The sequence below is a fragment of the Brassica rapa genome, chromosome A01, assembly GCF_000309985.2.
Source record: "Brassica rapa cultivar Chiifu-401-42 chromosome A01, CAAS_Brap_v3.01, whole genome shotgun sequence".
In the NCBI taxonomy this organism is placed as follows: domain Eukaryota; kingdom Viridiplantae; phylum Streptophyta; class Magnoliopsida; order Brassicales; family Brassicaceae; genus Brassica; species Brassica rapa.
In genome coordinates, this window is record NC_024795.2 from 13081471 (window position 1) to 13106047 (window position 24577).

Below are 24577 nucleotides of genomic sequence, written 5' to 3' on the forward strand. Positions count from 1 at the left end.
TGGATCGCGAACGGCTTAATCGTCTGGTGCGAACGGGACGCTTGCTGTCTGGGAACGCGAGCTGTCCTGGATGGTAGCTGAGGTTGAGTTCGTCTAGGATCAGGAACGCCTTGGGCTGGAGCTGATCTGGGATGTGAGCTGGAACAAGAAACGCGATCGGATGATTAGGGTTCGTCGGGTTCACCGGCTAGGGTTAGAATTTTTAGGGTTTTGGCGATTTGGGTTTTAGCTTAGGGATTTAGAGTTTCGTGCTGATAACGTGTTGTAATCTTAAGAGATTGTAATCTGTAAGTTCTTATTTTATTACTCACTCATAAGGTGCCCTTATATATGAGAGTTACAAAGAGATAAAGGAAAATACATAAATATGGAAAGTATACAAATATAAGAAAAAGGAAATAGAGTTTCATTTTCTCTAACTAGGTAAACCGTCACTCTCTCTCCTGCTGCGGCCGTCTCTCTCTTTTTCTAGGTATTGGGCCGGTTATAGACATCCATTTATAACAAGAATGTTATTGTAAATGGCATAATTAGTAACTTCTGAAAACTACATGTAGTCCTATTGCCTAGGAAGAAAACGGCAAAGACAAGCTTCATCACCGTCACGTGTCTGCAAGGGTTAGTTCCCGTGGCGTCATCTTTGTCCTCTTGCTTTCCCGCTCTGCAAGATAAGATAAGAGGATCTTTTAACTCATCAACCGTTTGTTTCTCGTCGACCATCTTCGAACGCGTTAATGGAGGAATCGTAGTAGCATCATCTGTTTGACTTGAATTTTCACATGACGTTCCTTTGCAATTTCGTCCGACGGAGACTCCGTACTCTGTTGCGAACTTTTTCTCGGGAAGATCCTGATCTCCAGGTCAAATTAGGGTTTACTGATACTCTTCTCACATTAAGGAACTTCCGATTCGATGTTCCTCAGCTTAATCAGCTCCTCGATGGATCTAGTTTCTCATTCGAAGGCTTTACCGTCGACTACCTGGTTATTCGCTTCTCCGTGTGGTCAGCTCCGGCAATTCAGATCGAAATTCGCGGTGTCCATGTCAAATTGACGGCTAGGTAACTTGATTCCGTCGATCAATTGTTGATTTCGTCTAGTTTGGTTTCAATGTCTATAGCTGATTAGGGTTTATGGGTTCTGCGTGTAGAGGGACGGAGGAAGGAAGCTCAGGTAGGGTGCAAGCGTCACGTGAAACTGTAGCGAATGAGATAAAGAAAGTTATGTCGTCTATTGATCCCGAGGTACTTGCTTTTTCCCCAGTTCTTGATTCTTGGGATTGGTGTAATTGTAACTATGTGGTTTGCAGGGATGCTTCTTACACGAAATCTTGGAAAGAATGATGGACGGCACTTCTCAGAGAAGTAAGCTCAAGACTTCTTTCTCGAATCTTGCTCTCAGGCACTTCCGTATTCAGATACATGGTATTAATGTTCAAGTCTGTTTCCCGGGTTTGAGTGACTTGGGTTGCGTTCTTGAAATCAACGAGCTGAGGAGTGATTCTGAGGATTCTGGGAACCTTGGTTTATTGAGGAGTTCAGCTACTGCAGTTTTATTCCCTTTGAGCCGTAGTTCCTTGACACTGAGTGGCCATGGTTTCAAGATTGGATATAAGAGGAGTAATGATGATACCCATGAACTTTGTGCATTTGACAGTCTTGTTGTTCTGATTACGCTGCATAATCTTCAATTTACTGATCTGATCGTCCGTGTTCCAGAGTTAAGCTTCTCGTTTAGACCCACCGATATTCCGGTTTTAATGGGATTGTCGAAGTTATCATCCAAAGCTAGCAATTCTGTCAGAAGTGGGCGCTATCTTTGGAAAGTAGCTGCTCGCAGAAGTGGCTTGATGATCTCGCCTCACACTAGCTCGTTCCAGAATTTAGTTAGTGCTGTTATCCTCTGGATCCGATACGTGAATGCTTATGAGTATTTGTTATCTTTAGCTGGGTACTCTAGGAAAATGCCAGAGAAATCATCACTCTGGAAAGTTTCAGAAAACAAAAGGCAGTTTGTGACTGCAAGACGTAAATGGGATATGATATGTGATATTGAGAAAGAGCTCCCTGCTGAAGCAATCGCACGGGCGCGGAGAGTAGCCCGATACAGAACTTGCCTGAATTCTCAGAATGCTAATGATGATTATGAAGAAACTTCCTTATATGGCCACTTCAGTTTTTTGTGTCAGATCACCTGGGGTTTAGCTTATATCTGGAGACTTATTAGTAGAGCATTCTGGTCTATAGCCTGCTTTCTCTCGTTCAAGAAATTGTCGACCCAAGAACTACAAACTGATGGGAACAACGAAGATGATTCCGAGCGGGTATCTCTTGAGTTTCATGCAGTTGTCAATCTTGGGAGACTTTCTATCACATTTTATCCAGAGAAAATGATTTCAGGTTCGATGTCATCAAAAGATAGTGCTGAACACTTGGACTCAAATGTTGTCATTCTTTGCCTTTCAGTTGATGAGTTTTTGGTAATGCATACTGCTGACTGTCTTAATCAGTGGTCGTCTGCTTCCTGTGGGAAACTGAAGATTGAGTCTTCTAGTTTTATAAAAACCAGTCGTTTCATGAGATCTACAAAAGATCCCAGTACTTCTACGGAAAGAAATAAGAAGCATATGCGTGAAGATGTGAAAACTATCCTAGAGATGGACCCAGCACAGCCAATCCTACTTTCCAAAACAGTTAACAATCATGGCAATGATCGACAGGAAGGCATTCTGCATCTGCAAAATCTTCTGAGAGAAATGTGGTCGAACTGGAACATCAAATGCTTGAAGTTGGATAGAAGTACTTTCAAAGTTTCTGATAACCCTTGTGTACTCGTTGATACTAAAAGCTGCATGGCATATGAGGATGCTGGTAACCAAGATTTTGGAATCTGGAAATGCGGCATGTTGTTGGGGAAGTTCGATATTGTTTTAGATTATTCATCGTTGTTTTCAATGGCTCTGCTAATTTGGCAGACACAACAGTGTCAAAGCTTAGTTGTAGACGGAATTACTGGTGGGGTTCATTCAAGTTCTTTGGTAACAGGTGGTGTTAATCCTGAAATGGCTAGTTCTGACGAATATGGGATCTATAGAAGAATTATTGAACTGTCTTTGCATAAAGTTCATCCTGAGAGAAAGATTCAGGTTGGCATAATTGTTGGTGGTCCACAGGTCAAATTGCTGGTGGAGAAGGCTGAAGAAGTGGATTGTTTAACTGGGCAGAAAGATCTTCTTTTATTTGATATCCATGATCTTGAGTTTGTGGTCTGGCCGACTTCAAAATCTGACCTGATGCCATTAAGGATGTTTCAAGGGCCTGACAGCACAAGATCAGATAGGCCTTCGCTTCATGAGCTGGGGCTAACTGATACTATGATTCCAAGTTCTGGAAAATATGTTTCTCAGGGACGGAATTATCTGTCCTCACACCTAGGGTTTTCTGGTTTTGATTGTTCTTTCTGCAAAATGGCAGAGAAGAAGTGGAGACAATTTTTTGTATTGAGACCCGTAACTATCTGCTTTTCATCCTTAAGGTGTGTGGGGTTCTTCTTATATCAAATTACTCTCTTTTAGTCATTGGTAAACTTTTTTTTTTCCTTTTATTGCTACATATCTGCTAGAGTAAGATAAACATTGTTTTTATCTTCTTGCTTGATACATGTTTTACTTGTCATGTCATATGAGATTTGTTTAATAACGTCATTTAGCGCTGAAGATTGGTACTAAGTTGCATATCATCCCCAAATTATAGGACTGAGCTTAGGTGCTTCATTGAACTAGTGAGTGTATGTCCATAAGATATTTCAATCTCGGTGATGCTACATCAAAGAAAAGAGGGTCTTACCCCGGGTTATCTTGCTCTATGTGGCAGCTAATTATCCGTTTCCTCTTTCCATGAGTTTTTGTATTTATATCCTTTTATGTGATATATTTTATTTTCCTGCTCAGAATCTCTTATCATATAACATGACTTCATTATGCAATCAAGCATTGTAAATTGGTAGCAGACATCATTTACATTATGCATTTCCATCTGAATCTGAGAGAACTGCAATGTATTGCAGAGAGCATGTTTATTCCTTTAGCGAAGCTATTATCGATTTCTCAACTGGTTTGGATGTGTTGGTGCTGGGACTGACTATTGTATCAAAAACAGATGACCTAAGTGCTTACTTTCAGGTAAGAGAGGCTTTCTTGGAAGTTTTTACTTTTCACGTCTTTAATCTGCAAAATATATAGAAAATTAGTTTCCTACCGCAGGAGTTCGTATTTGTTTTGGTAGCATATAAGGCTCAGATGCTTGGAAGCATTATTATCATATCCCTTTTTAAATGTGTGCCTTCTGTCCTTGCTTACTTAATGCCATAGCCCATGGGGTTAATCTTTGTCAGTAGTATAATTTGATAAAAACGCTTTTTAGTAATGTACTCTTCTAAGTTCTAACCCAAGTTATTAATTTCTGGATATGACTTGTTGCTAAGAGATTATTATAAAGAGGCCTAAAGAAACTTTATATATAATGAAAGACAGGATGCGGATTTTCTTTGTGGTTCGGCGTTCTGTCAGAAAAGATCCTTTTAGGCTTTTATAGCTTGGACATGATGCTCAAATACTTTTGAGTTCCTCAATCTAAATGCCTGTCCTTGTACTTGTTCGGTGTAAAATTCCGAGCTTACCATCAGAATAGCTTCAAGATCTTACTTTACCTTTTAGATTGTTAAAAAGTGCATGCAAGTAAGTTTTGTTGTTTTTACCAGATGCTTCTGAGCTTAGTTTCTGGGCTATCCCGTGGTTTGAGCGGCTCTAGCTCTGCGGGTCATTCACTGGGACAAGGGGTTCTCAGGTCTGACGCAGTGCATGTGGAACATGAGATCGAGAAGACTTTTTGCAAAACTCTTTTTGCAGTGAAAGCGAGCATTAAGGTGAGGGCTCTAGATGTGATATTTGATGTTCCTGTAACAGAAAAATTTGAGAAGCCAACGGAGCTAGCAGATTCGAGAATCTGGTCTTCTGTCCAGGAAGCATGCGCTGAACTATCTTGTGAAGAACAGGGGTTTTTGGTCAATCTTGATTTTTGTGAGCTCCAATCTACACTCTTCAGATATAGGGATAATATATGGAAGAGTTCTGGCAACTTTATCATAGAATCTTCACCGGTCAGGTCACATGATATCTTGTTTGAAGCATGTCTTTCTAGCTGCATATTGAGTGTGTGTATGAATTTCTCAAGCCGATCAGCTCGAGGAGTCGCCTGTCGTATGGCTGATGGTTCTCCAGGAAACGCACCAACAGAAAATGAACCTACTACAAATAGAGTTCAGGCTCAAAGAGAAGTAGACCAGTTGGATTCTGCTTCAGACTCTGCACTGTCCAATTCAACCCGTTGGATACACATCGATTTAGCATTGACTAACTTACTTGTAGCGAGGTGCTCAACAAAACATGTCTTGGTTGAAATTCGTCGGTCAAGTAACTTCGTAACATCGGTCTCTATTGGGAGAAATTTTGAGTTAGTTTTCTGTAGAGTCAAGGTAAATATTAAACATTGCTCGCTTTATTTACATATTGACTACCTCTATATGGTGCATGAAGTAACTTCCCATGTTGTTGGCAGGGTGGTCTTTTTGTCCTTGAACCAGAGGCCTTGATAGGGTTAATTCATGGTTTTTCCGCGTACCTTCATTTCATTTCAAGTAAGATGTCAGTGATTCAATCTTCTGCGCTAGATTTTGAGGAAGTAAAAGCTGATACAGGTGTCAGTGAAGTTAATATTCCTTCTCAACAAGCAAATCGGTACCTCGTGGAGGCGTTTTCTATAGATGTCATCCAGTTTGCACTGGGTTTTGTCTGTGTTGATGAATATGGTAAGTTGTACTATCTTTATCCACTTATTTTATACTAATTTTCCAAAGAAATGATAATTTCTTGATTTTGCAGGAGGTATAAGGGAAATTGTTCTGGAGATCACTCTGCACAGTTCCCTTGATTCAGCAGGCAGCGAACAAAAGTTTCTTTGTGAAGTTTCTCGCCTGTCAGTTCTTTCTAAGATTCTTGAGAGCGTGGAAAGGGACATAAATATTACACAATTTTCTTCTCCAGCATTTAGTGAATCTTCTTTTATATCTGGTGCTCCTCTTGAAACATCATTTCAGCAAAGGGATGTAATCAGTTCAGGTGATAGCACAAGTGTTTCAGGAGATTTTAATGGTCTAAGAGAATCTTCTATGAACAGGAATTTAGAGGAAGAGTTTCACTCTCGGTATAAAAACTATATTTTGGAAGACCTACGTGTCTCTGCATCTGTTAAGAAGCAAGAAATTACCGGTCACCAGTTTAGCCAGGCCTGGGAAGGCGGTTGTTCTGTTCTAGGATTTGATATAACCATTTCTCTGTCAGAATTGCAGGTATCATTCTTTGTGAGATATTTATCAGATTTGGAATACATATGTAAACAGTTTGAATTATTCCTTATGTACTAATACTCCTGTTTGCTGGCCTATCATGTGTTGGTATATCAGATGGTCCTTTCAATGCTTTCATCCTTTTCTGCGTTACCTGGAGGAGAAAATACTCCAGCTTCTTTAGAAAGGCCTTCATTCAATAGTGAACCTGAAAGAAGTTTTGAGTCTGTAGTTCCTGATGGTAAGTAGGTATATTAATGTTTGAGCCATTCATAAAAAAATTGGGTTCATTCTCCTAATGGAAAATTTATAAATGTATAGGAGCGATTGTTGCTATTCAAGATATACACCAACATATGTTCTTCACAGTGGAAGATAGGGGGGACAAGTGTGTTGTGGCTGGTACCCTTCATTATTCTCTAGTCGGAGAAAGAGCTCTTTTCAGGGTACGTACTGTATAATTTGAGAACAAGAAGACGTGGATTAATTAGTATTCTTTGTTTTTAGAATAAAATCAGGCCAGCTACCTTTTTGTTTGGTTCCTTGTCTTTTTTCAGTGTGATGATATCCCCTAGAAATTTTGAATTCATGTGCAGGTCACCTACCACCGCCATCAAGGATGGAATTCATCCGTCTTATGGTTCTCCTTGACATCTTTGTATGCCAAAAACAGTAAAGGAGAGCCATTACGGTTAAACTATCATTCAAGGTCAGATATTGTTAACGTCTCCGGACTTTATGACAATGCACCAACACTCTTTCAGGCTTCTGTTGGTGAATCCCAAAATTATAAGGGTGACATTGACTGGGAGACATACCGTAAATTGGTGAAAGATTCATTTTACCTCGTCAACAAGAAGGGTGATTCAGGTGTTGCATTTGTCGATGGTGTTCCAGAATTTGTCCGGAAGCCAGGAAATCCATTCAAGTTTAAAGTGTTTCGTGAAAGTTTGGCGACTCGTAATATTACATCAGTGGTACCTCCTGAGATCAATGATTCTGAAACGCAATCTGTGATGAACTCTTCTCCCCCTTCTATTACCGTTACAGTTGACGCCGTATCTCTGACCATTGTTCATGAACTTTCAGAAACAAGGGACAGATTTCCCCTGTTTCGTGGTTCAATCAATATGTCTCAGCTAACTTTACAAATCCTATCTTGTAAAGTCAGGATTATGAGCACATCAAACGTTTTAGTGCTGTACTTTGATGCTCAGACAAACCAATGGTGAGAAGTTCTCTTTCCCTGATCTCTTAAGATACGTATTCCTGTTTTATGCATCTTCCTCGCCTATATAGAATTTCCTTGAGCAATGGTTTTTCTTTTCTTCTGGAATAGGCGGGAATTTATACATCCAGTTGAAGTTAGTGCTTTCTACCGTTCAACTTTTCAGACCCAGGATCTTGAAAATACTATTCACAAAGTACCTAGCCATGTTTACTGCCGAATTGGAAAGGTTCTCAAATACTGTTTCCATGAAGTTTTGGAGCTATATAATTCGTTATATATTTTTACCCTCGCATTTGCAGTTGGAAGTCTTTGTAACCGAGCTGTCATTGGATATGCTCCTTTTTATGCTTGGGAAACTGGAGGTTGCTGGACCATTTTCTGTGAAAACCTCCGTTATTCTTTCCAATTGTTGCAAGGTTATCTTTTCCCTGATTACAGTCCACTGCTTTTGTAGTTTTTGTACTTTTTTTCCTTGATTACACCTGTTATGTAGAGGAACCATGAAAATAATTCGTCTTTTTCAGATAGAAAACCTTTCTGGCCTTGACCTCACATGCCGTTTCAATGAGAAACAGACTGTCACAGTTGGTAGAAAGCAAACTGCTTCGATTTTTCTGCGGTAACTACTTGGTCCCTGAATGCTTTATTTTATTCTGAAACAGTAAGATGCATGTGTTTATGCTTTGTAGTGAGAGCGGACAGTGTTTGGCATTTTCTTAACTAGATTGCTGAAATAACTTTTCCCAGTTTTCTGATTAGTGTAGTGCATACTTGTTTTTACACATAAGGCGCAGAAGAAAAGTACTAAATTAATCTTTTTGAACTAACTGAAAGTGGAGAAACACGTTCACTTCTGCTTTTAGATAACAAAGTGGATGGCAGATCCCTAATTGTATGTAATATCTTTCAAAGGCATTCAATGAACCATCAATCAGAAACTCCTCCAGTGGCTGCGGTCCAGCTATCTTCTGGAAATTTCGTAACTTCTTCTATCAACGTTTCGTTGTTAGAAGCCAGAACACTAGCTTGGAGAACTAGGATAGTATCACTCCAAGGTACTTTGATGCTTCTCACACCTATATGTTCATGTTTTCCCACCTGAATAAGCGTACTTTACAGCAACTGCTGAACATTATATATGTCTTATAGATTCAAGGAGTCATCCTGGACCGTTTATTGTTGTTGATGTTAAGAAGGGATTTGAGGTATGTCTAAAGCTGATTCCCAAGGTTTTCTATAAAATGATTTAATAATTACTGCAGTTTTCCTTTATTTTTTTGTATTTGACTACTACCTGTAGGATGGTTTATCGATCTCAGTTTCTCCTTTGACAAGGATTCATAATGAAACTAGTCTTCCGATGGAGATACGTTTCCAACGATCTAAGCAGAAGAAAGATGTTTTTGCTTCTGTACCTCTAAAGCCTGGTGGTTCAATTGATGATTCAGTGGCAGCATTTAACGCCATAAGCTTATCGGGAGATCTGAAGAAGGCATTGACATCTTTAGCTGTTGGTAAGATTTTTGTTTGTTTATACGATATTCATAACTTGAACTTTTAAGTAAGGTTGAAATGTCCGCTCATCACTATAGCTTATGCAACTAGGTTTCCATTAATTTGATTTTCTTCGTTTCTCTATAATTCTCTGCTTTTAGTTATGCAGGTGATATCAATTGTCTAGTTTCTCTTATAAGACCTGATGATTAACCACACTGATTGCTATTAGCGGCATCCTGATTGGTTTCATAAACTAAATGGCAGGTAATTTTTCACTCTCGTTCAGACCTAAATCTCTGGAAAAAGTTTCTGAGAGTGAGAAGTCACTGGCAAGTGAATGGTCTGAAGAGCTAGAAGGAGGGAAGGCGGTACGCCTAACAGGAATTTTTGATAAATTAAGTTATGGAGTTAAAAGGGCTTTAGCTATCAAATCAGTGAACGTCTCCTTGACTACTACACATTGCTCTGTCACATCTGAAAATCAGTCTGTCGACAAGGTGCATTTTCTGATCCACAGCATTGGGAGGGAAGTCTCTATTATACGGCCTGATGCATCCTCTGATGTGTTTGAGAGACGGAATGCATGTATTGCATTGCGAGAGCAGAAGGAAATTTTTCTTTTGCCCACCGTGCAGGTGTCCAACTTCCTGTCCTCCGAAGCAGCCATTTTTTTGACAGAGACTGGTACTGCAGAAAAGTATGCGCTTCTTAGGGAACCTATATTTCTGCATCTAACATTGCTATCTTGCTCGCAGATCAGTTAACGTCGATGGAGAAGCACAGCATTGGCAAGCATGCGACAGTACAGAGCGGAAAAACAATGGATTTCTATGCTAATCCTGACATGATATACTTTAGAGTTACTCTCACTGCTACCCAAACGAGCTGCAAACCAGTCAACAGTGGTCAGTGGGTTAAGAAGTTACAGAAACAGAAAAATGATGCAGAATCTTTGGATGTTGGTCTTGATTTTGCTGGTGGGAAATACTCTGCTTCCTTGAGATTGTCGTTAGGAAAAAGAGGCGTACTGGAGGTCATGATTTTATCTTGAATTATGTTTCCATCCTGATTGCTTTTACTTTAAAATATATCTTTCTGGTTGGTGCAGGCAGCCGTTTTCACGCCGTACATTCTTAAAAACGACTCAGATTGCACCTTGTTTTTCTACCCCCCTGATCAAAAGCCTCTATCCGGGTACATGAAATCTAAAAGAAGATATCTTTTTACCTGGTGATGGCTATTTACATTTAAAGTAAAAAAATGCAGGGAAGATTTGGAGAAACTTGATCACATTGTACCCCCTGAGTTTGGATTGTATTTGCCCAAAAAGACAGAGGGGTCGTGGTTTGTAAGGTAGGCTATCCGTGCTCAGCATATAGTCATTTTACCCGATATCATTTTATAAACTACTTCAACACCTTGTTTGGCCAGATCTCGCAAGCTTAAGGTTATATTGGCTGATGGTCATGGGGCAACTGAAGCAGTGTTGGATTTGGATGCTTTATCAGGACTTACAGAAATTAGTTTGGGAACAAAAGATGACTCTGGAGTTCGATATATAACAAGGTTTGGGTTGTCAGTTAAATCAATCTCAAGTAAGATGTTTGTTCCATCGCGGATTGTGACTTTTGTTCCGAGACATCTTGTAATCAATGAATCGGAGGAGGCCATCAACATCCGCCAACGCTATTTTCAGGTTCTTGTTGTGTCCCCTTTTATATATATCTTTTGCTTTCATCTCGGGAACATGATTTATTTACTTGTCTTTCTATCACTTTTGGTTTTCTTGGAAGGAGGACTCTGTAGGCATAATCACCATCAAAAGTAAGCAGAGAGCAGCCTTACGATTGCAGGAGGAAACTACACTGAGAAAAGAACGTCATCTGTTCGAAAATTTTATCAGAAAGCACGGAAGTGACAATGCTAATCCTTTGACATTCATTCAGTTCCGGTTGAACAAGGCAAATTGGAGTTGGTCAGGCCCACTATGCATCACATCAATTGGATGTTTTTTCCTCAAGTTCAGAAGGCAGTCAGCTGAAACAGGCAGAGGCGCAATTGAATTCGCAACTGTAAATGTTACTGAAGAAGGATCAACTCTTGCTGTGCGCTTCCAAAAACCACCAAATACCCCACCACCATATCGAATTGAGAATTTCTTGTCTGCATCTCTCACTTACTACCAAAAGGTTGGTCGCATCCTAATTAACGTCATCGCTACCTGTGTTTTTTTTTTTAAATGGATGTACATCAATCAGTGTCCGTTGCTGAATCGCAGGATTCATCAGAGATTGAAGTACTTGGACCCGGAAATGGTGCTGATTATGCATGGGATGATATGACCCTTCCTCACAAGCTTGTAGTTATAGTAGATGGTAATAGTACACGTTATTAGCTTCCATAACGTCTTAAAAATGGCAGTATATTCCATGTTCAGTCATAGGTATTTTTGATTGACCAAAAGCTGATTTTTTTTTCAGGGATGATACCTCTGCGTGAAGTCAGCTTAGATAAGGTTCGTCCATGGAAACCCCTTTTCAAGGCAACTCAACACCGAAGCATAGCCTCCCACTTAATGTTGGAAAAGAAAGCCAAAGATCATAAAACGGCCTACGAGCAATTGAGTAGCATGCCGATGGTAAAGGTCGGATATGAAGTATATGCAGATGGTCTGACTCGAGTCATTCGCATCTGTGAAGTTTCAAAAAGCCATAAGGGAGACTCAGTATTCCGTTCACGTTCAAAAGTTCAATTCCGGATAACCCATTTAGGAATTCAGTTACTTGAAAAAGTGAAGCAAGTAAGTTGATCTTCTATCTCTCTCTTTTGCCACCATCATATCTGTATTATGTAGCTATTCCTGCATTAGTTTTTGTCGACCTCCTTTGGCTCATATACTTGATTATGTGTTCAAATGTTTATGCAGAATACGGAGGAGAAAACTGTCCTGTCATATTCTCCGATCCTAGTGGCAAGGCTAGATAATTTTGGTCTACAATCCATGTTTACTGACCAACAGAAATTTAACCAACTATGTATAGAGGTAAACTTTTATGAAGTGCAAATAGGTTGGCGTGGTTTTCTGGTTGCAGAAATAAAACAGGGCTTTTGTCTTTGGATACTGCAGGCTCTGAATGTTGATCACAAATGGGTAGGGGCACCCTTTGCAGCCATGCTTCGTCAGCATCATTCAGATTCCAGTGAGGGAAATGGTTGTCTATTCAAATGTGTATTTGTTCTAGCATCGAGCGGATCCAGCGTCACACAAGTCAAGCACGCCTCAATAGTTTTGCAGGTATTAGGCGGTTACTGTGTCACTCCTTTCGAATTTCACCTTACCTTTTTCTCCCCACACTGTCTAAATCAATTAGTAGAAAATAGACAGCTAGAGTCAACTTCTGACTCTTCAAGTATTGAGTATATTAGAGCAATTCGATCCAAACATTTCCTGCTTGTGCTGTTGGATTTTTATATTCTGAATGTGTTATGTGCAGCCAGTCAATTTGAACCTAGACGAAGAGACTTTGATGAGAGTTGTGCCATTTTGGAGATCGTCTCTCAGTACAAATACGCAAAGTAGTCAATATTATTTTGACAATTTTGAAATTCACCCAATAAAGGTTTGTTCTAACAGTTGTTCTAACCGTCTTCTTTTTCAATTTCTATTGTATACTGTGTTTAAAAATACTACATCCGTTTCTCATCTTTTCGATTAGATAATTGCTAATTTTGTTCCTGGGAGTTCATACTCGAGCTATAATTCCGCTCAAGAAACTCTGAGGTCATTGCTGCATAGTGTTGTTAAGGTATGTGCATCAAAAAATTTCATCTCTTTTTATTTTTCCTTTTTGCGTGTATTCACGTGTAAATCATTTTTTTATGAGCTAATGCGTGTCCGGCACTTTGTTTTCTGTAGGTTCCACAGATAAAAAACATGGTTGTCGAGCTAAATGGTGTACTGGTCACTCATGCATTGATAACGGTTCGCGAGCTAGTTCTCCGATGTGTAAAACATTACTCATGGTATACTCTTTTGCTAGTATGTTAAAAAGTTCCTAAGTACACTTCCCACTGTTTTCAGATACTATTAACTTGGATAACTGCTATTTAGGTATGCAATGAGAGCAATCTACATTGCAAAAGGCAGTCCATTACTTCCGCCAGCTTTCGCATCCATGTTTGATGATTTTGCATCTTCCTCTCTTGATGCCTTTTTTGATCCTTCTCGAGGCTTGGTGAACGTCCCTGGTTTGACAGTGGGTAAGATATGTGCATCTCTGATATCAGTACCTTCATCTTTGGCTTCTATATGCATCATTTAAGGTGTAAATATACTTTGCTTATATCTGTTGTAGGCACCTTCAAACTCCTCAGCAAATTTATTGATAACAAAGGATTGTCAGGGACAAGACGTTACTTTGGTGATCTTGGGAAAACTGTACGTACCATATAATATATCGATCATGAACTTCCCAGTTTATTTCTTCCATTAAATTTCTTATGAAACTACCATGTCGCAGCTAAGAACAGCAGGATCGAATGTCGTCTTCGCTGCTCTTACGGAAATCTCAGACTCTATTCTGAGGGGTGCAGAAATGAAAGGGCTTGATGGACTGGTGAGGACTTTTCTCCTTTCATACTGATGATCAGTTAGGCTGAAGTTCCATTAGCAATAGAGTCGTTTTTTTTCTAATCATCTCTTTTTCTATCTTCTCCCAGGTTAGCGGTTTCCACCATGGAGTCCTAAAATTAGCGATGGAACCTTCGGTGATAGGAACAGCTTTGATGGAAGGTGGACCTGATAGAACAATCAAGCTTGATCGTAGTCCCGGTATTGATGAGGTGATTTCTCACGGCCTTTATCTTATACAACTTGGAACTAACGTTTTTATAATAGAAGGATCACACGGATTCCTTAACATGTAAAACCCAGAGAGAATAAGCTTCTCGTCATATCTACTAAGTTCTTAAAAATATTTAGAATCGTTGTCACACATTCTTGCGAGACTTTAGTTAGTATGTATGCTCATGGTCATATTCACTCATTGCAGTTATACATCGAAGGATACCTTCAAGCTATGCTGGATACAATGTATAGACAGGAGTATCTCAGAGTCAAAGTCATTGATGATCAGGTAAAATTTCAAGAACTTAGATTTTGCTTTGCAATGATGAACTTGCTATTTTCCTGACTGACCAAATATATATATACTCACTTATAGGTTTTCCTGAAAAACCTGCCACCGAGCAACTCTCTGATAGATGAGATGATAGACCGAGTCAAAGATTTTCTGGAAAGCAGGGGTTTGCTCAAAGGAGATCCTTCAAGCTCTCGTCTTCGTCGCCGTCTCCATGGAGATAAGGTTTAAACTCATATCCCTTTGTACTCTGTCCTTTTGATTTTTTGATGGATCTCTTGAGTAATATATGAACATTTGCTATGATCAGGAATGGAAGATAGGGCCAACAGTGATGACATTATGTGAACATATCTTCGTAAGCTTTGCGATTCGCATACTTAGACAGCAAGCCACTAAGTTCATATCCGGTCGTAGGCCAAAGAAAGAAGAAGAAGCAGATGCTAGTGACACTGGTCCCAGTACTGCAATAGTACCGCTACTTGATGACAAAGAGAAAAAGAAGATGAAGTTTAGGTGGAAAGCTGGTATTGGTCAGTTCGTAGCTTCAGGCATCGTAGCTTACATCGACGGACGTCTGTGTAGACAGATTCCTAATCCAATAGCTCGTCGGATTGTAAGTGGGTTTCTGCTAAGTTTTCTTGACAAAAGCAATGACCAATAATAATAAGAGTATTTGCATTGTATACACAAACAATATTGACTAATTAAGGATCTACCATTTGACACTATTAACGTACTGTACTTAAAAATTAATGACTCTATTACCCTTATCCACAATCATCATCTTCTTCGTCACTTCTAAATCCTCCGCCTCCACCGCCGAGCGTCTCCACCAATCGATCCGCCTCCGCCACGACGTCGTCTCCTGCCACCCCGAGCTCCTCTCCTAGCTCTCTTCCCTCTCCGACGCGGAGATATCCCTCCTCCGCGCACTCGCCTCCGGATCCCCCACCTCCACCGCCAAGCGTCTCCACCAAGTGATCAGCCTCCTCGACGCCCAGCTCCGCCATGACATCTTCTCCCACCACCCAGAGCTCTTCTCCAAGCTCTCTTCCCTCTCCGATGCGTCAAGCGCGTCTCCGTCCTCCGGCGCGTTCTCGTCCTCCTCTCGATCCACCGCTGCGTTGGTCCCTCTCATGCCGCTTGAAGCTCTCTTTCCGCCGGAACCGCCAGAACCACTGGATCGTCGGGTTCTCCCTCGTGACGCATCCCTTCTCCCTCGTCTTCCTCCTCTGCCTCCTCTGCCTCCTCGCCTCATGGCTGTTCCTCTACCTGTTCCGCCCCTCTGTTCAGCCGATCGTCGTTCTCAGTCGCGCGTTCTCCGATCGCGAGACGCTTGGGTGTTTAATCTTGTTTGGGTAGAGAATGTCGATCAAAGATCAAAGAAGGGCTTTTACGTAACTAGATATATACAGTACCTACCCTGACACACTAAGTTTTACTGTATATGGTATTTTGCTAATATCGTGTTCTTCTTTGGGTTTCTACCAAATTGACTCTAATTACTTTTACACTGTAAGGATATAATATTTACAGAGGAAGCCATTATTATTAGAGTCAATTTGGTAGAAACCCAAAGAAGAACACGATATTAGCAAAATACCATATACAGTAAAACTTAGTGTGTCAGGGTAGGTACTGTATATATCTAGTTACGTAAAAGCCCTTCTTTGATCTTTGATCGACATTCTCTACCCAAACAAGATTAAACACCCAAGCGTCTCGCGATCGGAGAACGCGCGACTGAGAACGACGATCGGCTGAACAGAGGGGCGGAACAGGTAGAGGAACAGCCATGAGGCGAGGAGGCAGAGGAGGCAGAGGAGGAAGACGAGGGAGAAGGGATGCGTCACGAGGGAGAACCCGACGATCCAGTGGTTCTGGCGGTTCCGGCGGAAAGAGAGCTTCAAGCGGCATGAGAGGGACCAACGCAGCGGTGGATCGAGAGGAGGACGAGAACGCGCCGGAGGACGGAGACGCGCTTGACGCATCGGAGAGGGAAGAGAGCTTGGAGAAGAGCTCTGGGTGGTGGGAGAAGATGTCATGGCGGAGCTGGGCGTCGAGGAGGCTGATCACTTGGTGGAGACGCTTGGCGGTGGAGGTGGGGGATCCGGAGGCGAGTGCGCGGAGGAGGGATATCTCCGCGTCGGAGAGGGAAGAGAGCTAGGAGAGGAGCTCGGGGTGGCAGGAGACGACGTCGTGGCGGAGGCGGATCGATTGGTGGAGACGCTCGGCGGTGGAGGCGGAGGATTTAGAAGTGACGAAGAAGATGATGATTGTGGATAAGGGTAATAGAGTCATTAATTTTTAAGTACAGTACGTTAATAGTGTCAAATGGTAGATCCTTAATTAGTCAATATTGTTTGTGTATACAATGCAAATACTCAAGTAATAATGCTCTTTACATAATAAAAGAGTAATAATGTTCAAAATTAGAGTAAAAAATATGCCACATCATTCTCTAGTTGCATCTGTTCTTTGCTGTTTCTTTTTTTATCTCCACACAAGAAAAACGATAGTTTCTTCAGACATGAACAATAATAACTTTTGTATCTAGATTCGAAACCCAGACCCGACCGGTTATCTTTCTGGTTCGAAGTATCAATATTAAAAACAAAAGATGCATATTAAACCGGGAAAACAGCTAAAACCGACGAAAGTGAAGCTGAACCAGTAGCAAACGGAATGATAAATCTCAAAACCGTGTTTTTATGTAACTACCGTTAAAGCTTTGCAAAACCGTGTGTGTTTAGACTTGGCCCCTAAGCTCTACCACCATAGTTCCATTAGGTCGGTTTCTAGTTATCATTAAAAACTAAAATATTTAAAAGATGCATATTAAACCGGGAAAACAGCTAAGATCCGGGAACGGGAAATTGAACCAGCAGCAAAACCGAATGATAAGTCTCCAAACCGTGTTTTTTTTTCATACTTGACCCGCAAGCTACAGAAAAAGGAAATTGGTTTTCGTTTTAAAAGAGAAAAGGAAATTAGTTCTTTTTTCCGAAAACCAAATAAGTCCATCTATATAAAGTAAACAAAAGGAGTCTCCTCTCCTCTCACACCCACCACTCCTCATTCGCTCTCTTTCTCAGTCTTCGTCTTGTTTGTGTCTCAAGAAAAAAAAAAGATGGCTTTGTCCGATGATCTTCCTCCCGAACTCACGAAAGATGTCAAGAGAAGAAGCAAAAAAAGAAGAAGCGTGAGAAGTAAAGACGTAGAAGTACTTCTCAGCGTCGCTACAAGAGCCGCTCATATCGCAAGAGACAAAGGATACTACACCGTCTCTCCCGAAGCAATACGGTGCGTTGAAGTTCTGAGAATGATAAGAAGCATGCCTCTCACTCCTCGTCTCATCACCAAAACTAATGCCTTGCGCTCTCTTCAATTCCTCGCCACCAATGGTAACCCTAAAATCAGGTCTGAGTCTAAATCCCTTCTTTATCACTTGAACAAGGGTGTTCTTGCAAGTAGATGAAGACAAGGGTCTTGCTTGGAAGACACGAAGCGTGTAGAAGATCCAGACTAGGCTTTTATTTTCTGAAAAGTTTTGTAATGAATCTATTTGTTGTTGACTAGGTTAAATTGTATTGTATCATGTTTGAATAAAATTGATTGTTTAATTGCGTGAACTGAAGACATATAGTTGGGTACTAATTATGAAATTGATATGTTTTAATATGGGAACTAGGGTTTCAACAATTGTATAACAAAACTCTTGTGAATGGCCAAGTATAACGTTTTTCTTCTGTTGTTCATGTTGTCAAGGTCAAGTTCTATCATGTTTGAATCAAAATTGATTGTTTACTATGGCTATATGAACGGTGACCAAGGAACGACGAGGAACAAATGCATTCCCTAACATTCCTTAAAAAAATCACCATTCATAAGGAATAATTTTTCCTTTTCATTCCCTACCATTCTTTTTTTTTGTAGAGAAATAAAGAACAAATTAATTCCTTTATTAAATATGGGATGGAACAACCATTCCTTTTCATTCCTGTAATTCAATTCCTCTACGTTTCTTTTCTATTCGTTCATCTTGTTTCCGAAATGGTCACCAGTCGAACCTAACAAAGTTGCATGATTGAAGTCAGAGAATTGGGTTTAATGTATGAAATTAATAGTTATGGGCTAAATATTAGATAATCCTTTAACGTATGGGGTAAAAAAACATAAAAACTTCTCCTGGTTTATCTGAAACGAAATTTCACATGAAATCCATCATTCTTATGCGCACCAAAATCCAAAAGAGTTTGAATAAACCAATGAGATTTAACAGAAGGGTCATCAACTCATTAGACATTTAAGATCTTTTGCAAAGTAATCCAAGGAGATTCTTTTATACAACATAAACCAACACAAAAGACCAAACTTCTGTCACTAAGATAGATAAAAACCGAAACATGGTATCTTTGGTAAAGACATAGTAATGCCTCGGCTAAAAGGAAGTATATATAACAGAGACCTCATCAGTATCAATACAACAACAACTATATTTTAGTACTCATAAGCAGCAGTTCTCTTCATCATCCTCATGAACTCTTCCATATTAACTTCACCATCACCTGCATTTTGTATTTATTTTAGTGTCAATCATGTTTCTTCACCAAGCGTGCTTTGCCCAAGAGAGATAGAGAAATTTAAGGAACTTACGGTCACGGTCAGCTTCTTCAACCATCTCACGAATCTCAGCATCAGTGAAGTTTTCACCCAAGTCCTTTGCCATGCGTTTGATATCATCAGCAGATATCTTCCCCTGCAACAAATATGTACAAGAATGACCTTTTGTACTAGATATTGTAATCCTCTCAGAGATAAAGAAAGAAAGCATTATAGATACATACATTATTGTCAAGATCAATGATCTTGAAAGCCTTGGTGAGCTCTTCTTTGGTGTCACGTTCACCGATCTTAGCAGTCATCATATAATAAAACTCATCGTAATCTATGGCTCCACTTCCATCCTTGTCCACATCTGCTATCATTTTCTCGATTTGCTTCAATCATTATACCAAACCAAAACAAAGAGGATATGTATCAGAATCTTCATTCTTTAAAGAAGTAAAAGAAACGTATCTGTTACCTCTTCCGTCATCTCGAAACCAAGCGCCCTAAATCACATAACTTGAAAGATTAGTATTTAAAAACAAAAAGAAAACGTTACAAAACTCCAAAAAAGATTCACCTCATAGCAACATTAAGCTCTTTAGCATCAATGGTACCAGAGCCATCAGTGTCAAAGAGATCAAAAGCTTCCTTGATCTCTTGCCTCTTCTGCTGATTCAACCCATGATGACGTCTGGGTTTCTCTTTCCTCGAAACACCTCTGTATAGACTCGACTGCAGAAGAAACAATTAAACAACATCAATCATCTCATATAGACTAACCAACACGAGACATAGCTCAACTATACTAGAAACAAAAGAAAAATATAAACTTTTAACACTAAGACACAACTAAGTTTCAAGAACAGGAAGCACTCATAGAGAAACTAACACAAGACAAGACAAGAGATCTCAATTTTACTAAAAATCTAAACTTTTAACACGGGCATGTAAGAAAAGACATCTTTTTAGCATAAGAATCTCCAAGCTAGGAGATACACTATATCAATCTCAATCATCCTTGATTGATTCAAACAATCTCGATTTAGATCTTAAACCGTTATATCTCAGCACAAAAAACTTTGATCTAATAATCTTAAGAAATTGCTGATCGTTAACACACATAGTGAGACAAATCGGAAGTTACGAACCATTCCTTGTTAGCGAATCGGAGAGATGGAAGAAGAAGCTCTTTCCGCGTCGATTTCTCCAAAAGTAATCTAAAGCGTTTCTCTCTACTTTCATACCAGGGAAAGATCGATCAGCTATTACTGAAAGGCCCATTAACGAAGACAAATACGCCGGCCCAAATTGCGACTCCTGAATCCAAAAACGAACTAACTAATTCATTCAGCTAAACTTTGTGTTGCTTTGCAACATGATTCAATCTGCTTTGAACCGTTTTTGGTGGAACTCAATTTAACACTTAGATTTGGAATGAATGGTGATGTAAATTAAAAAATGCACATCAAACAAAATAAATGCAGATCAAAGTGTTTAAACAGAGAAGCAGTACAATGACAAGTCGCACATGGGCTTTTATGTACTGTAAAAATCATTCAAGTGTTTTTTAACGTAAAATTAAAAAAATGAAGGAAAACTCCATAAAGTATAATTTTTTTTTTTGTGTTTTTCTGCACAAATACAGTTCATCTGCATGTATTTCTAACTTTAGTGCTTTTGATGTTGTTTTTTATTCCATTTTTTTCTAGCCAATAAATAATTTCAATAAAATAAATTAATTCTATAAATATTCATTCATTATCCATAAATATAATCTTACTAGTTCTATACTTTGACAAAATAAAACTCTCTTGTTGTGGTGAAGTATGCTCCTCTCTCGTGTAAGGTAAGATTACCCTTTTATTTTTGTTTTATTATATTTATATAATACATATTAATAACCGAAAATATAGTATAGTTAATTGGAAAATTCTATATATATGATACATTTTACAGTTTTTACGTATAACATATGCATGTAAGTAAATACGAGATATTTTTTTGGCTCCTTGTAAATCTTTTTGGAATGAGGTTATTAGGTATCACATGTTTCATTTCAACAATGGTCTTCCTCTTAAGAATAAAAAGAAATATTTAATCGATGTCATGTATCTGTATATTGTGTTATTGAAAAGATATCTAGAGTCTGGACGAGAAATAGAGGATTTTGTGCGATTTTTTTGGAATACAATATTCATGTTCAGAAAAGAGTTGTAAATGCTACAATGATACTATATTTTTTTTCAGAATTTCAAATCTTTTTGATAAAATTTTTGTTGAAGTAATGGGACACACATATATCAGCAATCGAAGATTCTAAAATTGATCAAGAGTAAATATATTTACTCTACTTTTTTCTCTTTCCCACTTTTACTTTTCCTCCATATTCCACCTATTTATATTTCTCTCATTTACTATAAAAATAACCAATCACACTCAAAATAGAATACATGTATATCTAACTAATCAAACTAATTTACAGAATTATTATATTTGATTGAATATTGAATGTTTAAATATGATGTAAGTTAGATATATAAACAAAATTTTAGTTCTAACTAAAAGAAAATAAAATATGCATACATGTGTCATAATATATATGTTGTAAACAAATAAAAACTTTTATTGAATATTATTGTTCATAAAATTTAACTTATTTGTAACATATTAAAAATTTCATAATTCTTTGAAAAAACTTAAATTTAAAAATAATATATTTCCTTAAATTTTAAAACTGGAACCAAAAATTATTATATTTTGTTGACTAATCTATTACGGTCCCATCAAAAATCATTCATTAAATATAACTAAAAAAATGATCTAATTTTTAAAGAGACTAAAATGGATAGGTAAAAAAAAAGAGATTTATTTGTATTTGATTAAAAATAGAGATTAAAGTGATGGGCTTATGAGTTAGATTTCTTTTAATTAAAAAATTGAAGATTATCATATTAAATTTCTCTTTTTTAAATGGCCGAAGACTTTCTCTGATATCCTTAGAACCTACTAACAAACACTAAAGTTACATATTTAGATGATGTAGAAACAACATGCATAATAACTTAGTGCAAGGAAGTTATACTGTAAAAATATTTGTATATTTAGCTAAATATGCATAGTTTTCTATTAACATATTTATAGAAGATAATACATAAAAATAATATATATTTATAGCCTATTTTATATATAATTTCGTTTATTAAATATAAACAGAAAATGTAAGAAAGCTATTATATCATAAGAAATTGATTAAAATATCCTAAGTTGACTACCGCTTTCCAAAATACACTCAATCAAAAAATACTATAACCTTTGAGTTTAAGGTTGAATGATAATTGTTTAGGGTTTAGTATTTAGGGGTGGGATTGAGTTTATAAACTTCTATAAATGTCTTATAAATCATTCTTAAATATTTATAAATGATTTATGAGAGTTAATTTAATCTTTTAATCAAAATTTTGTGGTATTTTCGAAAATGATTATATTTTAAAAGTAAATTTAAAAAGTGGTATCAAACTTATAGAATTAAAACTTTCCTTTATATAATATTTTGAGAAAAATTAAAATTTTATTTGTTCATCACTTTATTTTAAAAAATTTCTTTAAATTTTGTTCATCACTTTATTTTTCACAAATAAAATATTATTTGAGTAGAATCTAACTAAAGTTACTCTATTTTGAAGAAAAAATAGAGTGAACCAACTTTCACACTTGCAATTTTCAAACCTCATTCCAACATAAAAATAAAAGAAATATCAAAATTCAAAACTAAAAAAGAAAACATATCTTGGACAAAAAAAATGAAGACAACATTGAGAAACTCACTTTAGTCCTCGCCACCACACGCACGCTTGCTTCTACAGTTGTAGGTTTTATAGCCTTCATATAACCTACCAGAATCGATTTGTAAAGAAGAGATCTGAGATATATCAGCCACACGAGTGTCAATTTAATAACAACAAAGTGTGAATGATTTTTCTTATAACAAAGTGGTAGCGAATCAAGCAATAAAGTGTCTTCTACTTTGAATAGAATCGTCTATTTTTATATTATAGGCCTGCATTAGTAATATGAAGAAACTAGAATTGTATTGTTAAAAAAAGAAAGAATCGTTGGTTATATTTAAGGGAAAATTTGGATAAATGCACTTCAATAAGAATATAATTTGAAAAATACACTTTTGTTTAAGTTTTTTGAAAAATACACTTATCTATATATAAATTTACCAAATTGCCCAATCTTAATATTTATCAATTCCTATTAAAATTTTTAAAAAAAAATTATTTTAAAAGAAAATCGTTAGAGAATAGGGAATATCTTCTTAATATACTACACAATATCTTTCCCATATATTTTTAATATATCTTAAGTTTATTTTTTTATTTTGAAAAAAAATTAAAGAACGCAAGACTAGTCTCGTCTTCTCGTCTTCTTCTCGTATCCATTCAATTTATGAAAATTTTTTCCTTTCTCTCTAGTTTTACAGATTCTTCCTCTCAGCTCAAGAGATTTGTTGATTCATCAATCAGATTTCAATTTCTAATTCTGCTTACACGGTGGTTTTTCAACCGTCGAGAAAGTGATGCGATGCTCAAATCTTCTCTCACGCCTAAAGTTGAAAAGAAGCTCAATAGAAGGTGTGATTTGGCGTCTACTTTTGATGTTCAGTCTGTAAATCAACATGAGTTTCAGGTTACTGATGGGTCAAGAAATTACTTGGTTGATCTTCAACAAATGACTTGCACATGTAATGTGTTTAATGTTGACAAGATCCCTTGTAAGCATGCTGCTAAGGCTGCAACAAGTCGAGGCTTTAACCCTGGGTTATTTATGCATCAGTACTACTCAAAGGCAAACATGTGTGCTGCATATTCAGAGAGTATAAGACCCATAGATGAGTTGCTGGAAGCAAGCGAAATACCTCCACATGTTGTGGCTTATAAATGCTTTCCTCCTGATGTTAAAAGAGGTGCTGGAAGACCTGTGAAAAGAAGATATGAATGCTTTGGAGAACAAGCAACAGCTCAAAAAAAAAGCACGAAAACAAGCTTGCTCAAGATGTCATCGTTCAGGACACAATCGTGTCAGTTGCGACTTTGGAGTTTGAAGTTTGTTCTGTTCTAGACGTTTGTTCTAGATATTTTTTCTGCAATGTTTGGTTTTGGTTACTCTAGGTTTTGGTAATTGTTTTAGTTTTTATTTTGTAATAAGGTTGATTATTTTCACAACATTTGTTATGTTTTCCATTTGTTCTACACCTTTTGAAGAACTCTGCTTCTGTTCAAGTTCGATGCAAGTGTCGTTTATGCGGTAGATGGACTCTGAAATTGCAGAGCACAAAATCTGTAAATGCTCGTTCTAGTTCCATACTCTTATCTGATTGATCCCATGAGAGAACTCTTTAGCTCCTACTTTTTGTTTTGTATTTCTTTAGCTCCTACTTTGTCCAAGACCGTTTGTCTCTGCTACACTTGTTACCCTTTAAAGAAGTTAAAAACATAGATTTGGTAGAAACTAGACAGTAGTAGTCCAAAGACAGCACAGTGGTGTAGTTAAACTATAACCTAAGAGATTGTTACATTTATACCTGAAACTCCCCGCCATAGAGAAGATAAACGCATAACCCCTGGCTCATTAACGAGAGTGGTGTGGAGTCTTTTATTAAAAACGACTACACGGGAGAGGCCGCATGTTGG

General features: G+C 37.9%; 6 protein-coding genes across 9 annotated transcripts; 4 read left to right on the plus strand and 2 right to left on the minus strand.

Moving 5' to 3' along the window:
* The first annotated feature begins 722 nt into the window (after positions 1–722).
* On the plus strand, positions 723–16734 carry LOC103827977. 4 transcript variants are annotated; one of them, XM_033282294.1, is made up of 39 exons: positions 780–1060; positions 1150–1243; positions 1309–3533; positions 4065–4179; positions 4758–5531; positions 5615–5864; positions 5938–6404; positions 6519–6642; positions 6723–6847; positions 6998–7629; positions 7741–7858; positions 7932–8048; positions 8157–8251; positions 8545–8687; positions 8782–8837; positions 8933–9146; positions 9394–9813; positions 9885–10162; positions 10238–10323; positions 10396–10482; positions 10561–10825; positions 10923–11318; positions 11408–11504; positions 11610–11929; positions 12056–12172; positions 12257–12424; positions 12624–12749; positions 12846–12935; positions 13046–13152; positions 13241–13389; positions 13485–13567; positions 13650–13745; positions 13849–13971; positions 14181–14264; positions 14352–14492; positions 14578–14940; positions 15494–15500; positions 15785–15811; positions 16657–16734. In XM_033282294.1, exons 1-36 carry the CDS (start codon positions 780–782, stop codon positions 14929–14931), a joined length of 9417 nt encoding a protein of 3138 aa, XP_033138185.1. In that variant the 3' UTR covers positions 14932–14940; positions 15494–15500; positions 15785–15811; positions 16657–16734. The 4 variants fall into 4 exon arrangements, 3 of the variants coding, with proteins under 3 accessions (XP_009101795.1, XP_009101803.1, XP_033138185.1); XM_009103547.3 differs by lacking the exons at positions 15494–15500; positions 15785–15811; positions 16657–16734 and having other exon boundaries at positions 723–1060; positions 14578–14961; XM_009103555.3 differs by lacking the exons at positions 15494–15500; positions 15785–15811; positions 16657–16734 and having other exon boundaries at positions 723–1060; positions 10926–11318; positions 14578–14961.
* LOC103828558 (PRA1 family protein B2-like) lies at positions 15279–15632 on the plus strand. The gene has a single exon (XM_009104169.1). It carries the CDS (start codon positions 15279–15281, stop codon positions 15630–15632), a length of 354 nt encoding a protein of 117 aa, XP_009102417.1.
* On the minus strand, positions 15962–16315 carry LOC103828547 (PRA1 family protein B2-like). Its single transcript, XM_009104159.1, has one exon. It carries the CDS (start codon positions 16313–16315, stop codon positions 15962–15964), a length of 354 nt encoding a protein of 117 aa, XP_009102407.1.
* A 666-nt stretch (positions 16735–17400) lies between the features above and the next one.
* Positions 17401–17748, plus strand: LOC103828540. The gene has a single exon (XM_009104149.1). The coding sequence runs from the start codon at positions 17401–17403 to the stop codon at positions 17746–17748; it is 348 nt and encodes a 115-aa protein (XP_009102397.1).
* A 796-nt stretch (positions 17749–18544) lies between these two features.
* LOC103827969 (probable calcium-binding protein CML20) lies at positions 18545–20156 on the minus strand. The gene is made up of 6 exons (XM_009103536.3): positions 20030–20156; positions 19459–19613; positions 19357–19384; positions 19118–19270; positions 18927–19029; positions 18545–18838 (listed from the first exon to the last, which is right to left on the minus strand). Exons 1-6 carry the CDS (start codon positions 20030–20032, stop codon positions 18771–18773), a joined length of 510 nt encoding a protein of 169 aa, XP_009101784.1. The 5' UTR covers positions 20033–20156; the 3' UTR covers positions 18545–18770.
* A 3312-nt stretch (positions 20157–23468) lies between these two features.
* On the plus strand, positions 23469–24005 carry LOC117126685. The gene has a single exon (XM_033275486.1). The coding sequence runs from the start codon at positions 23469–23471 to the stop codon at positions 24003–24005; it is 537 nt and encodes a 178-aa protein (XP_033131377.1).
* Positions 24006–24577: the final 572 nt, after the last annotated feature.